Here is a 15,307-nt window from a genome sequence, read left to right on the forward strand (position 1 = left end):
TTGTTTATCCAGGTACAAGACATAATCAGGAACAGGCTTTGTCTGATGTACATAACACACATCCGGTCCCATACAGGTCTGCCTGGTCTTCTAGCACAAGGCAATGCTGAGATTGATCAATTATTGATTGGAAGCGTGTTGCAGGCCTCAGAATTTCATAAAAGCATCATGTCAATAGTAAAGGCCTAAAGAAAGAATTTTCCATTACATGGCAACAAGCTAAGGACATTATAAAGTGATGTCCTACTTGTTCTTTCTATAATCAAACACTGTTGCCTGCAGGGAATAACCCAAAGGGTACTAAGAGAAATGAAATCTGGCAGGTGGATGTGTTCCACTTTATGGAATTTGGTAAATTAAAATATGTACACCACACCATAGACACGTATTCAGGTTTTCAATGGGCTACTGCCCTGAGCTCAGAAAAGGCTGATTCAGTAATCACACATTTATTGGAAGTTATGGCCATCATGGGTATACCTGCACAAATAAAGACAGACAATAGTCCAGCATATGTATCTAAGAAAATGAAATGCTTTTTTGATTATTATAATATAAAACTTATTACAGGTATACCAAATAATCCTACAGGTCAGGCATTTATAGAAAGATCAAATCGTACTATAAAGGACATGGAAAACAAACAGAAAGGGACCAAAAATATCCCCAGAAATAGATTACATAATGCTTTATTAACCTTGAATTTTCTTAACGCTAATGAGAAAGGAACGACAGCAGCAGAAAGACATTGGATAATGGAAAAGTCTGCTGAGCTAAATCAACCGATTTATTTCAAAGATGTGCTGACCTCTCAATGGAAGCCAGGAGATGTGCTACGTTGGGGAAGGGGTTTTGCTCTTGTTTCCACAGGAGAAGAAAAATTGTGGATACCATCAAAATTAATAAAGGTTCTATTTGAAGAGGAGAAACCTCTTGGAAAGGAGAAATGACAACTCATCCACAATGATGATATTCATACAGGTGGTAAGAAAAACATATAGAATGGGGGCAGGGTTCTGTTCTTATCTCCACAGGAAAACACTCATCTTTGAAAAATTCAAGGGACCCTGGATGTTTGGATACTGACAGATGGAAAAATACCTGCCCAATAGGAACTATCAAGAAAACTGAATAGGTTGTGTAAGTAAAATATATTAAACCATATTTCTAAATTTATAGAGCTGGTTTTGAAGTTGGACTCTGGCTCAGTCCCTCTCCAATTCCAAGCCTGTTGGTAAGAGAAAAACCCAGAGTTTCTGGAGTTTCTGTCTCATGTCAAGAGCCATGATATGAGACAGAAAGAAATATGAGTTTAGAAAACATCTTTGCTTTTCTTCATATCTATCATACTTTTCATTAAAAATATCTATCATGCCTTTCATTGAATATATATATATATTCAATGAACACATATATATATATGTCTATATGATTAATGTTTAAGTTTTTCACAATGAACAATGAGTTTTTCCTGAAATGACATTTGAAGTTTCCAGGAAGAAGATGGGGCCCCACAACAACAACTCCACCTGGTTGATATGACGTCATGATACTGATAGCGCTACTACAAGACCTGTTTTGGGTACCAGCTGCACAAGACAGTTCCAACTTGGTTAGCTGAAACGGTGCACATCTTATACAACATTCTGGCCAGACCTGCACAAAATACTCAGAGACTATTTGCAATTTTGAAAGACATTGATCTTGAAATTTAACCATCATTTTACTTTCACAGGATCCCCCAGAAAGAACGTCGCCCCCATGACAGCTGGAAGTAACTCTAGAGGACGACGTCCCCTCTCCCAGTAAAGTTTGCCCTTGGGTTTAGGGACATCATTTAGGGGTTGATTATAATTGGTATACGGTTGAGGGTTGGGGAAGGAATTTTATAAGCTCAGGGATCATTTGAAAAAAAAAAAAAGAGGGATAATGGGATGATGGGATAATAGATTGGTACTTGTTGGTACTTGTGAGTTATTGTTTTGAGACAAATATATTGGTATTGATTCTTATATATTGATACAAAGTTAAATTATATTGACTATTGTATGCATGCATGTTTCTACCTCTGTTTAAAACTTTTTTTATGTATTGACATATATTGTATTGATATATATTATATATATTTACCATATTGCAGTGTACATTTCTACCTCTGATTAAGATACTTATATATTGTTTGTGTATTGATATATATTTACCATACTGCAATGTATATTTGTACATTGTTCATATTTGGAGGTCATTGTCCTCATTTGTTTCACAGTCGTTTATTGTCTTAGTCTTTAAGTTAGATAGGTATTGAGAATTATATAGATCAATAGTATTCTATGTTTGTCATTTATAATTAGACTAATCAGGTTCTTTAGATACATAGAGATTATACTCAGTATAGATAGATAATCTTCAACCTCTTCAAAGAGCTGTAGAAAATGGCCTTTAATCTAACTCAGAGTTTTGTGGTAGTGAGACACAATTGCTCCTGGCAACACCTCTCTATTCCCGAGAGAAAATTGAGCACCAAAGACATTCCACCTGGAGCCTTTCTCCTTGGCTGAACTGGCCTTTGGGCAAAGAAATACCCATACCTCAACCACTGACAGAAATACAGAGTATCCGTGAATGAAAAAAACAGGACTGTCATATCCTGCCAAGACAGGGTAAGATAGTTTTGACAAGTTTCTTGCCTTTGAAAATGGTATTTAATTTATGTTAGGCCTTAGCCAAAGTTGGTTGCTTCAACGCTGCAAACGTGACCTTGGGTGATTGCCCAGGTAGCTAGTTGTCTCTGTGATTTGTTGCATGTTTTGGAAGTTGTTTGATTGCACTTCCTAATTACTCAGGTAACATTATTTCCCTTCTCAGATCTTCGATGGGGTTGAAGACTATATAAATATAGTTACTTTCCACTCATGACTTGGCCAAGCTATTTATTATATAAGACTTAAGCTAGTTAGAATAGGATATTTGTACTTATTGTATATAATTTTGTAGTAGGTTTAGAACTCTCTTACTTAAACAAAAGGGGGAGGTGTTGCGGGAGGTCCTTCTGCTCCTCCAGCCAATAGCCGCTGAGATACCAGCCCATTGGGGCGTAGTCTCTCTTCCTTTAAAAAAGCGGCCACTTCCCTCCTCGCGCTCTCTTACTTCCTGCTCTGCTTCTGGCGACTAGACTCCCTTCCTGATTGCGCAGAGGGCTGTTGTCTGGGACGGTGATCTGTAAGTTTTTTCCCCTTTAAATAACCATTATATTAATCATAATTCCAAACTAGCGTGGGATTATTTGTGACTTATGCCTTCGCCTTCACGACACCCACCAGGAGTGAACTGATTTCACTTTTTAAAGTGTTTTTGTGAAAGTCTGGATTTAAGCTTTTCTAATGTTTACGCCCTGATCTGAGATACACTGCTTTGGTGATGCCTGAGTGCATGTTTGTATGTTTGATTTTCTTTTTGAGATGAAATTTCATTTAGCTGAGGATAACCTTTAACTCACGGTTCATCGACTTGTTGCCACAAAACTGACAGATTTTACATTTCTAGTGAGTTCCGGGTAGTGGAGCTTCAGCGTTGCATCTTGGGAGCACTTTTTATACGTAGTCAGATCACCTCCCTCTATTTCTGGACTTGTTGTTGTTTTTTAATACTTTAAATAGTTGCTTCTTTTTCATTTTGAGTTGGTCATTGATTTTTATTTTCTTTTCGCATGTGTTATCTGCAGGACCTGTTCATCGTAGCATCTTTCACCTCTGAGACTAGCTACTTTTCTTTCTGTTCTAATCATCCTGGTTCTGGCAGTACATTGCTGAAGATTTTTTTGTTTTTTGTTTTCCCCAGCTTGTTAGTCCAGCACAGGAAGGCTGGGATAATTTACATTTAGAAAAGCTGGCTAGAAACAAGCCCAGCTAAGGCCGGGCATTTGTAAGTAAGAATAAGCCTGCCTGTGAGTGATTTATTTGTGCGCTGGTGGCGGGTCCCCAAAGAGTAAAAGATTAGGGAGTGAAAGTAAAAACAAACAACTTAGCTGACTAAGAGGAACTGGAAATTTGTGAGGAAAATCAGAGGCCCAAGAACACGTGAGCTTTTGGAGAACAAGGTATAACACAGCACAGAAATAGATCCCTGTAGTGTGAGATACCGATGAACAGAAAGATCAGTGGAGTGGATTGAAGTAGGTTACAAACCTAGAGGGATGTGAAACAGCATGGTGGAGGAGCGTTGTGAAATGTTCAGACAGGATAGAATGCTCGGTGAGTATATCTGATTGTTAGTTATGTGGCGTCAAATTGTGTTTCTGCCACATGCTAGCTACAAAAATAAGTTCAAATAAATTGAAAGACAAATATCAATTTTATTAGAACATATAAGAATTAATGAAGTACATAGAAATATTTAACTAAATAGCATATGCCTGTGCAAATCTTGGAAGTGTAGCATTGTGTCCCAAAACAAATGGTCCAGATTTAGTAAAACAGCTCTCAGGATGTTGGAAGCACAGGCCTCTGCAACATGCTGCAGGGCCTAAGAGCACACTAACGTCATAGCTGTTTGTATCCTCATGTGCTTGAGAATTGTGACTGGATGAATGACTGGGGCTACAGCTGTGTCTGATATATTACTATTTCAGAATAAAGTGTTTGAACATAATATATAACAAACTGTTAACTCTGAGTGAATATCAAGCAACAAGGAAGTGCTTGAATAAATTGCAACAAATAAGTACTATGGCATATTTTTCGCCATTCAAAAAAATAAGTTATAGACAAGTCATTGACATATGGAAAGAATTTAGAGAAATATTGTCTAGGAAAGCAAGATGGGTGTAGAGGCATATCATGTGTTGGTAATACAGTGATGAATAGATTATATAAGCCTGCGGTGTGTGTTTGTGTCCGGTCAGATGAACAGTAAAGACTGGAAGGGTCCACCTGGGCTGTGAGGTGAGCGCAGCCATTCAGTTATAGGAGAAAGGGAGGATGAAGAGGGGAGGGAGATAGGAAAAATGGAAAATGAGCCATCCAGTATGGATTGTGGGATCTTGTTTATTTGTGAAAACTTTTCTTCACATTGTAAAAGGTCACGTAGGAGTGCATACTGACCTGAGGGAAATGGACTATAGAGTTGACTAGGATGAAGCTGCACTCAGCACAAAGCCAGCCGGGCGGAGGTGCTCCCCAAGAAAGAGCTGCTCAGCCACTAGCTGAGTTTGTTAGAATTCCTAAACTATTCGTGTGATCAAATTAAAATGCTTCTTAAATTCTCTCCCTTAACATTTCTAGTTCAGTTGTCTCTAATGTCAGCGAGTTTTTTGATACTCAATATGGAGCAGCTAGTGTGCTCGGTGTGAAGTCCCAGAAGATGAGTAGCAGGTGAGGTACTTTGCAATGAGTGCTTTTCAGATGGTCCTCAGCGCGTGCGGAAGGCAATAAGGAATGAGTCTGCCTTTTGTTATTGTTCAAGATTAATATCTTAATATAGATAATTCAAGATAATGGGTAATTCTTTGAGATTTCAATTTCTTTCTTTTCAGCATGCGGTATGACAGGATTCGAGTAGAGAGGATGGATAACACTTACTTTGAATACAGCCATGCTTTCCAGGAAGTTACAGAGTTTTATGCCCGAGAGGTGGCTGACAGCAGGGGTAAGTATTTTCTTGACGTTAGCCATGTCCTTAATTGCACCGGTACCAGCTGTGGGTAAAGGTGAGTGTGGCTTTCGGTTAGTGACGTGTGGGAAGCGAATAGTTGTATGTGGGAGCATCTGAGGGCAGCCCCCCACCCCTGTCCATGGGCTCATCTGGAATACCACTGCAGTTGGGCCTGCTTGGCACAAGTCTGTCCACCCAGCGCTGTGCCAGCCTCACCTGGTTCAGTGGGCCAAACCCCGTCTCGGCAGAAAAGAACAAGAACAACAAAACAAACAGCTCCTCCAAAACAGCCACAACCAGAAAAGCAGCCCAATAGCATGTAGACACCATTTGTACTGTCTCACAGATGTCTTCATTTGGGACTGTTCTGTCACCCGCTGGTGTAGACAAATGCTTTTTAGTGAAGGTGTAGTCAGCTAACCCTTCTCCATCTTTAAAGATGGCTCATGCCATTGCTTTACATAATTTGCAGTTTGATAAATATTGTGACAAAACTTAGCATTTTGAAAGGGTGGTTACCAGAATTACAGGGCCAGCACATTGGTGACCAGACCCCATATGTGGGGTAACCATTACATGTTTAAGTCACATTTGCTGTCCTAGCGTGGGGTATGATTTTGTTCCTGTCAGTCTAGGTTGTGTTAGCTTCAGTTGCAGGCTTGGCAAGGTGAAAAGGGACTTCTTGTTCTCTCAGGACCGATTTGCCCTCTCTCCACCCCCATTGTACCCTACAGGGACGAAACCTTCCTCGCCACACACTGTAGAACACTTGTCGCTAGCCCTGTCGCTAGCCCTGCTTAAGCCTTACTGTCTTGTCATTTCCCCACCACCAGGGCATCATTGTCTAGTTTCATATGCCTTTAAATCAAATTTAATGACTGTCTGAGACCGTATGTCACTTCTGAAAGCAGTATGAACTACAATCAAGGGTTCGCCTTAGGTTTCATTAAACATATAAGACACCACAATCCTTTCTGAGCCTCAGATTGACTTAGAGGAAGGTTGTGGGATAGAAAGCAGCCTGCCTACCAGGCACATGTCCTCTTGGTGTGAGGCATGCTCATGGAAGTCCATAGCACCAGGTGACGGCTTATATGTGAGGGGCAGAGGCTCATCTGTGGGTGTGGGTTGCCTGGTTTAGAAGATCCATGTGCGTCAGGAATCTTCTGATGGAGCTCTGTAAGGCACTTGCTAGACTCTAAGAGTCATTGCACACAGGGAAGTCCAACACTCTGGATTTGAGTATATTTCTTTGTAAGTCAGATGTAGTACACTGACTTCAGATCATTTTTATTGGAGACCAGGCTATCTCCTAACACTCTGTTTCCAGGAAAATCAAACTAGAAGGTTAAAGTTTGTTCTCAGTTGAAGGAGAAGGGCCGCTCTTCAATTTTTACACTCTAGGTCAGTGGCTCTCAACCTTTCTAATGCCGAGACCCTTAGCTCCTCATGTTGTCGTGACCCCAGCATTATTTCACTGCTTCTTCACGACTGTGATTGCCAATGTTAGGAATCGAAATGTAAATGTCTGTATTTGCTGACGGTCTTACTGACCCCTGTGAAAGGGCTGTTTGACCCCTAAAGGGGTCGTGACCCACAGGTTGACAACTACTGCCCTAGGTTTATGAGCAGCTTTAGTTAAGTGATGAAGCATCGCATCACTACAGAGGGCGTGTTGTAACACCTATTAATTTCTGTAAAAAATGTCAGGCAACACAGTTGTGTGTAAAGAAATATGGAGAAGTTCCTGCCCTTGTCATTTGTCTATGAAGGGGTGATCACTGACAGTTTGGTATCATGTTTTTTTATTACATTCAGTAGCTGCCTCTTAAGCAATGCCGTCCTAATAGGCAGCTGCAGCTCTGAAGCTGCTAGTAGACGTTCCACCTCACTGGCTGTGGCCAGGCTGGAATTCCCTTCCCTTACGCCTATCACAGCCATTAAAAGAATTTTATCTAGATCTCTATTCTTTTGTAGAACTCAGAGGTTAAGGTGAAATTCTGCTTGTTCGGAGAGGCTAGATAGCAAGTAGCTAACCCCCTCTTCTAATTCCTGTCTCCCCCAAACCAGCCCTCCTTCTGCTCCACCCCCACTTAAGAATCCTAGCTACACATGGTTCTTTCCTACCACTTCCCTCAGCTAGTTGCTGGCTCAGCCTCCTTACCACAGGTTAATTTTATTTAATCAAACAAATGTAACATGTCTTTGCATCATCAAACAAGTATTTCAGCATAAACAAATGTAACATACCCTAAATTAATATTCCGCAACAGTATCATCCGTAAGAATTGTCTTATGAATAAACCTATTAGTGTCTGTGTAACATTCATAGTTAGCTTGTTATGTGGTTGTAAATGCTAAGCAGAAAGTAAGGTAACTTCTTACGGGATAGCAAAGGAAAGCCTTGCTGAGATGGTGTGTGACAGAGATGTGGACAGAGATTGAGGAGTTGGGACGGACAGCCATCCAGACACACAGAGCAGTAGTGTTTCTCACAGAGGCAACAGTGAGCACAGAAGAGCCCACAGGACTCAGTGCTGGTGGGGGTAGGGGAGAGCAGGAGTCCGCACACTGGACGGAGTAACCGAGGGGAAGAGGAGGAGAGAGCTTATCATTAGAAGATGAATGAGAGATCCTGTAGGGCCTGGTGGTTTCAGACTTGATAATAGCTATTGCTGTGTTGGTGGGTGTTGGACTATTTTGAGTGAAGTCATCTAATGATCTCCTATCCATGTTAAAAAGAATTCCTTTGGTTGCATTAAGTATACTCAAAGGGTAAGGGTGGAGCAGGTAACTGATGGGAAGCTGTTGTAATGTTCATGGGGAGGGATGAGGGTGACTGCACACGTCTCTCCCACGCCTGTAGTGATGTGCTGTAGACAGCCTTCATGTTAGCGGAGCTACTGTCAGTATTCTCTCAAAGGAGGCATGTCATAACCTGGATTTAACAAAACTTATTTATCCTTGCCCTATGGATGTTTATTTAGGTTGATTGAAGTTTTTTTAACTATTACAAATGTTTGTCAATTTACCTTCTGATATGCACATTGTGGCATGTAGTTCAGATTATTTATAGTGAAAGTATTTAAATGTTTTTTTCTGATTTGAAAAAAGTATGTTATTTCCAAAAATGATTTAGTCTATCAAGAACTGTCTTTTTTTGCCCACACCACAAGTTATTTATTTGTAATCACAGTTTGGTTTAAAAACACAAGCCCAGTATGCATGATATTAGTTATTATTTTTATAGATTAAATTTACTTAATGTATTTTTATTGGTAGTAATAATACTGAGGATGCTTATTCTCTTTTTAGGCTCTCAGAGTTTCTCTGGTGTCATTAACTTGGAGAAGCCTGTGATCTGCTCCTTGGCTGCCATAATAAGGTACCTCAAGGAGTTTAACCTGGAAAAGATACTATCCAAACCAGAGTAAGTAATGTCTCAAAATCTTAAAAAAAAAAAAAAAAAGAAAGATGGGAGGAGAATTATTGTACAAATATTTTGTATGACACATTTGGTAGGGTCTTGGTTGCCGTTCTATCGCTGTGAAAAGGCACCATGGCCAAGGTGACTCTTATCAAAGAAAGCATTAATTGGGGGCTTTCTTACAGTTTCATAGGGTTAGTTCCTTTCATCATGGAGGGGAGCATGGCAGTATACAGGTAGGCATGGTGCTGGAGAAGTATCTGAGAACTTTACATCCTGATCCACAGGTAGCAGGCAGAGAGAGTCTCTGGGGTCTAGTGAAACCTCAAAGTCCACCCTTCAGTGACACACTTCCTCCAACAAGGCCACACCTCCTAACCCTTCTAATCTCTGGTGACTAAGCATTCAAATATGAGCCTATGGGGGCCATTTTTCATTCAAGCTACCTTAGTAGGGATTATACTCAGGCTTATCACTGGAGTACAAGGATGGACTACCTTGTACTGTTGCTGGAATAATAAAGATAGTTATTATACTGTCAAATTGTGTTTGTTATAGATATGTGATGTTATTCTCACTGTAAAACTATACTTCTGACCAGAGTAAGAACTAGTATTACAAAGGATGAATAAATTTTGACCTTTTCTGGAGCCTGGGGACACACCTCAGAATTCAGGCACTTCCTTCTCAGGCAGTTGGACCAAGAGTTCATGTTATCAGAACTGATGTGAATGTCTACATCCATGTGCACGCTCAACTGCATGCACATCCACAAACATGCAAACTTGTTACATACCTGGATACCGCACATATATAAACTTGAAAAGAATAAAAGACAAAAATTTAAATAGCTCCAAAAAATATTCTTTTCTTATTCTTGGTTTTAGTTCATTAAAAGTTGGAGATAAAGTGGCCAGCTATTACTTTAGAGATTTTCATAAGAGTGATCAAGTTTGTTGATTTTAGAAATTTCAAACCTGCTAACTGATGTTCTAAGACAAAACTATCTTATTTTTGATTTAATATTTACCTTATTAATAATACTCCAGTTCAAATAATTAGCTTGATTTACACTTTCCAAGGATGTTAGGAATGTCCCTTGTTCCCTTTGGGAACTTTGAAGCTTCCTTAACCAAGCTAGAAGAGGGTCCTGAAACACCAGCACTAACACTTGGCTGTGACTCTTACATCCCTTGAGGGGTGAACCAGAACAGAGCGTGGAACCTTGTATTTTCAAATAGGAAAGCAATCTGTTTTGAAAGACTTCAAGTTTTACTGACTGGCCATAAAATCTGAAGGTTTGTGGTTAAATTTAGGTTTCTGTATTAAGCTAGTATTTTCTTTTTTTTTTTTTTTTTTTTTTTTTTTTTTTTTTTTTTTCTCTTATTTATTTTTTTATTCTTTTTTAATTAAAATTTCCACCTGCTCCCCGTTTCCCATTTCCCTCCCCTCCTCCCAAATATTGCCCCCTCCCCCCACTCCCCTCCCCCTATCCCCACTCCTCTTCTCCTCCCCCCACACCATTCCCCCTCCCTCTCGATACTGAAGAGCAGTCCAAATTCTCTGCCCTGCGGGAAGACGAAGGTCTTCTATCTACGTCCAGGAAGGTGAGCTTCTAAACAGGCTAAGCTCCCACAAAGCCAGTTCATGTATTAGGATTGAAACCTAGTGCCATTGTCCTTGGCTTCTCATCAGTCTTCATTGACCGCCATGCTCAGAGAGTCCGGAATCAACCCATGCTTATTCAGTCCCAGACCAGCTGGCCTTGGTGGGCTCCTAATAAATCAGTTCCACTGTCACAGTGGGTGGGTGCATCCCTCGTGGTCCTGATTTTTTGCTCTTGTTCTCCCTCCTTCTGCTCCTCATTTGGACCTTAAGAGCTCAGACCATTGCTCCAAATTGAGAATCTGTCTCTACCTCGATCCATCGCCAGATGAAGGTTCTAAGGTGATATGCAAGAAATTCATCAGTATAGGATAGGGTCATTTCAGGTTCCCTCTCCTTAGTTGCCCAAGGTACCAGCTGGGGACATATTCCTGGACACCTGCGAACCCCTCTAGAGTCAAGTCTCTTGCCAGCCCTAAGATGGCTCCCTTAGATATTAGATAGGATATATACTTCGCTGCTCCCGTATCCATCCTTCCTATATCCCAACCATCCCAATCCCCCGAGCTCCTCCCATCCTCCCCTTCTCATATTTCTCATCCCATTTCCCCTTTGCCCCATGCCACCTCACCCGCAAGTTCCCAGTTTTTGCCCTGCAATCTTGTCTACTTCCCCCTCTCCATGCGGATGACTATATGATTTTCTTTGGGTTCACTTTCTTATTTAACTTCTATAGGATCACACATTATATGCTTAATGTCTTTTATTTATGGCTAGAAACCGATTATGAGTGAGTACATCCCATGTTCCTCTTTTTGGGTCTGGGATACCTCACTCAGGATAGTGTTTTCTATTTCCATCCATTTGCACGCAAAATTCGCGAAGTCATTGTTTTTTACTGCTGAGTAGTACTCTAATATGTATATATTCCACACTTTCTTTATCCATTCCTCCATTGAAGGGCATCTAGGTTGTTTCCAGGTTTTGGCTATTACAAACAATGCTGCTATGAACATAGTTGAACAGATACTTTTGTCATTTGATGTGGCATCTCTTGGGTATATTCCCAATAGTGGTATTACTGGATCTTGGGGTAGGTTGATCCCAAATTTCCTGAGAAATCGCCACACTGATTTCCAAAGTGGTTGCACAAGATTGCATTCCCACCAGCAATGAATGAGTGTGCCTCGTTCTCCACAACCTCTCCAGCAAAGGCTATCCTTGGTGTTCTTGATTTTAGCCATTCTGACAGGTGTAAGATGGTATCTCAAAGTTGTTTTAATTTGCATTTCCCTTATCGCTAAGGAGGTTGAGCATGACCTTAGGTGTCTTTTGGCCATTTGAATTTCTTCTGTTGAGAATTCTCTGTTCAGATCAGTGCCCCATTTTTTTATTGGGTTCATTAGCATTTTAAAGTTTAGTTTCTTGAGTTCTTTATATATTTTGGTGATCAGACCTTTGTCTGTTGCAGGGTTGGTGAAGATCTTCTCCCAGTCAGTGGGTTGCCTTTTTGTCTTAGTGACAGTGTCCTTTGCTTTACAGAAGCTACTCAGTTTCAGGAGGTCCCATTTATTCAATGTTGCCCTTAATGTCTGTGCTGCTGGGGATAAACGTAGGAAGTGATCTCCTGTACCCATATGTTGTAGAGTACTTCCAACTTTTTCTTCTATCAGGTTCAGTGTGTTCAGACTAATATTGAGGTCTTTAATCCATTTGGACTTGAGTTTTGTGCATGGTGATAGATATGGATCTATTTTCATTCTTCTACACGTTGACAACCAGTTCTGCCAGCACCATTTGTTGAAGATGCTCTCTTTTTTCCATTGAATACTTTTAGCTCCTTTATCAAAAATTAGGTGTTCATAAGTTTGTGGGTTGAAATCAGGGTCTTCTACTCGGTTCCATTGATCAACTTCTCTGTTTTTATACCAATACCAAGCTGTTTTCAATACTGAGGCTCTGTAATAGAGTTTGAGGTCAGGGATGGTAATGCCTCCAGACGATCCTTTATTATATAAGATTGTTTTGGCTATCCTGGGTTTTTTGTTTCTCCATATAAAGTTGATTATTGTCCTCTCAAGATCTGTGAAGAATTTTGATGGGATTTTAATGGGGATTGCATTGAATCTATAAATTGCCCTTGGTAGAATTGCCATTTTTACTATGTTGATCCTCCCTATCCAAGAGCAAGGGAGATCCTTCCATTTTCTGGTATCCTCCTCAATTTCTTTCTTCATTGACTTAAAGTTCTTGTCAAATAGATCCTTTACTTCCTTGGTTAGGGTTACCCCAAGATATTTTATGCTATTTGTGGCTATCGTGAAGGGTGATGCTTCTCTGATTTCCATCTCTGCTTCCTTATCCTTTGTGTATAGGAGGGCAACTGATTTTTTGGAATTGATCTTGTATCCTGCAACGCTACTAAAGGTGTTTATCAGCTGAAGGAGTTCTTTGCTGGAGTTTTTGGGGTCGCTTGTGTACACTATCATATCGTCTGCAAATAATGAAAGTTTAACTTCTTCCTTTCCGATTTGAATCCCTTTGATCCCCTTATGTTGTCTTATTGCTATTGCTAGAATTTCAAGCACTATATTAAAGAGGTATGGAGAGAGTGGACAACCTTGTCGTGTTCCTGATTTTAGTGGAATAGCTTTGAGTTTCTCTCCATTTAATTTGATGTTAGCTGACGGCTTGCTATAAATTGCTTTTATTATATTTAGGAACGACCCTTGTATTCCTAATCTCTCTAAGACCTTTATCATAAAGGGATGTTGTATTTTGTCAAATGCTTTTTCCGCATCTAATGAAATGATCATATGGTTTTTTTCTTTCAGATTATTTATATGATGGATTACATTGATAGATTTTCGTATGTTGAACCAGCCCTGCATCTCTGGGATGAAGCCTACTTGATCATAATGGATAATTTTTCTAATGTGTTCTTGGATTCTGTTTGCCAGTATTTTGTTGAGTATTTTTGCGTCGATGTTCATGAGTGAGATTGGCCTGTAGTTCTCTTTCTTGGTTGTGTCTTTGTGTGGTTTTGGTATCAGAGTAACTTCAGCTTCATAAAAGGAATTTGGCAATGACTTCTCTGTTTCAATATTGTGAAATACATTAAGGAGTATAGGTATTAGGTCTTCTTGGAAGTTCTGGTAGAATTCTGCATTAAAGCCGTCTGGACCTGGGCTTTTTTTGGTGGGAAGGTTTTTTATAACAACTTCTAATTCTTCGCGACTAACAGGTCTATTTAGATTGTTCACCTGGTCCTGGTTTAACTTTGGTATATGGTACTTATCTAAAAAAGTGTCCATTTCTTTTACATTTTCCAATTTTGTGGCATACAGGTTTTTGTAGTAAGATCTAATGATTCTCTGAATTTCGTCTGTGTCTGTGGTTATGTCTCCCTTTTCGTTTCTGATTTTGTTAATTTGCGTATTCTCTCTCCGCCGTTTGATTAGTTTGGATAGGGGTTTATCAATCTTATTGATTTTCTCCAAGAACCAGCTTTTTGTTTCATTGATTCTTTGGATTGTTTTCTGTGTTTCTATTTTGTTGATTTCAGCCCTCAATTTGATTATTTCCAGTCTTCTACTTCTCCTAGGTGAGTCTGCTTCTTTTCTTTCTAAAGCTTTAAGGTGGGCTATTAGGTCTCCAATGTGTGCTTTCTCCGTTTTCTTTATGTGGGCACTTAATGCTATGAACTTTCCTCTTAGCACTGCTTTCATAGTGTCCCATAGGTTTGAGTATGTTGAGTCTTCGTTTTCATTGAATTCAAGAAAGACTTTAATTTCTTTCTTTATTTCTTCCTTGATCCAGGTGTGGTTCAGTAGTTGACTGTCCAATTTCCATGAGTTCATAGGCTTTCTGTGGATAGCATTGTTGTTGAATTCTAACTTTAATCCATGGTGATCTGATAAGACACAGGTGGTTACCGATATTTTTTTGTAACTGTGTAAGTTTGCTTTGTTACCGAGTATGTGGTCTATTTTCGAGAAGGTTCCATGAGCTGCAGAGAAGAAGGTATATTCTTTCTTATTTGAGTGGAATGTTCTATAGATGTCTGTTAAGTCCATTTGATTCATTACCTCCCTTAATCCTCTTATTTCTCTGTTAGGTTTCTGTCTGATTGACCTGTCCATTGGTGAGAGAGGAGTGTTGAAATCTCCTACTATTAGTGTGTGTGGTTTGATGACTGCCTTGAGTTTTAGTAACGTTTCTTTTACATAAGTGGGTGCTTTTATATTAGGGGCATAGATATTCAGGATTGAGACTTCATCCTGGTGAATTGTTCCTGTTATGAGTAAAAAATGTCCATCTCCATCTCTTTTGATTGATTTTAGTTTGAAGTCAACTTTCTTAGAAATTAGTATGGCCACACCTGCTTGTTTCTTAGGTCCATTTGCTTGATAAACCTTTTCCCAGCCCTTTACTTTGAGTAGATGTCTGTCTTTGTGGTTGAGGTGTGTTTCTTGTAAGCAACAGAATGTTGGATCCTGTTTTCGTATCCAATCTCTTAGCCTGTGCCTCTTTATAGGTGAGTTGAGTCCATTGATATTAAGTGATATTAATGACCAGTGGTTGTTAACTCCGGTCATTTTTCCTTTCTTTCTTTCTTTCCTTCTT

At 39.8% G+C, this 15,307-nt stretch overlaps 1 protein-coding gene across 5 annotated transcripts in view; it reads left to right on the forward strand.

Moving 5' to 3' along the window:
• Window positions 1–15,307, forward strand: part of Msh3 (mutS homolog 3) — a 160,734-nt gene that overhangs the window by 55,232 nt on the left and 90,195 nt on the right. For all 5 annotated transcript variants that reach the window (XM_057789597.1, XM_057789598.1, XM_057789600.1 and 2 more), the window contains exons 9-10: window positions 5,531–5,643; window positions 8,965–9,079. In XM_057789597.1, coding sequence (XP_057645580.1) covers window positions 5,531–5,643; window positions 8,965–9,079 — 228 coding nt within the window. The remainder of the gene's footprint in view (window positions 1–5,530; window positions 5,644–8,964; window positions 9,080–15,307) is intronic.

This window comes from Chionomys nivalis, chromosome 15 (assembly GCF_950005125.1).
Source record: "Chionomys nivalis chromosome 15, mChiNiv1.1, whole genome shotgun sequence".
Lineage (NCBI taxonomy): Eukaryota > Metazoa > Chordata > Mammalia > Rodentia > Cricetidae > Chionomys > Chionomys nivalis.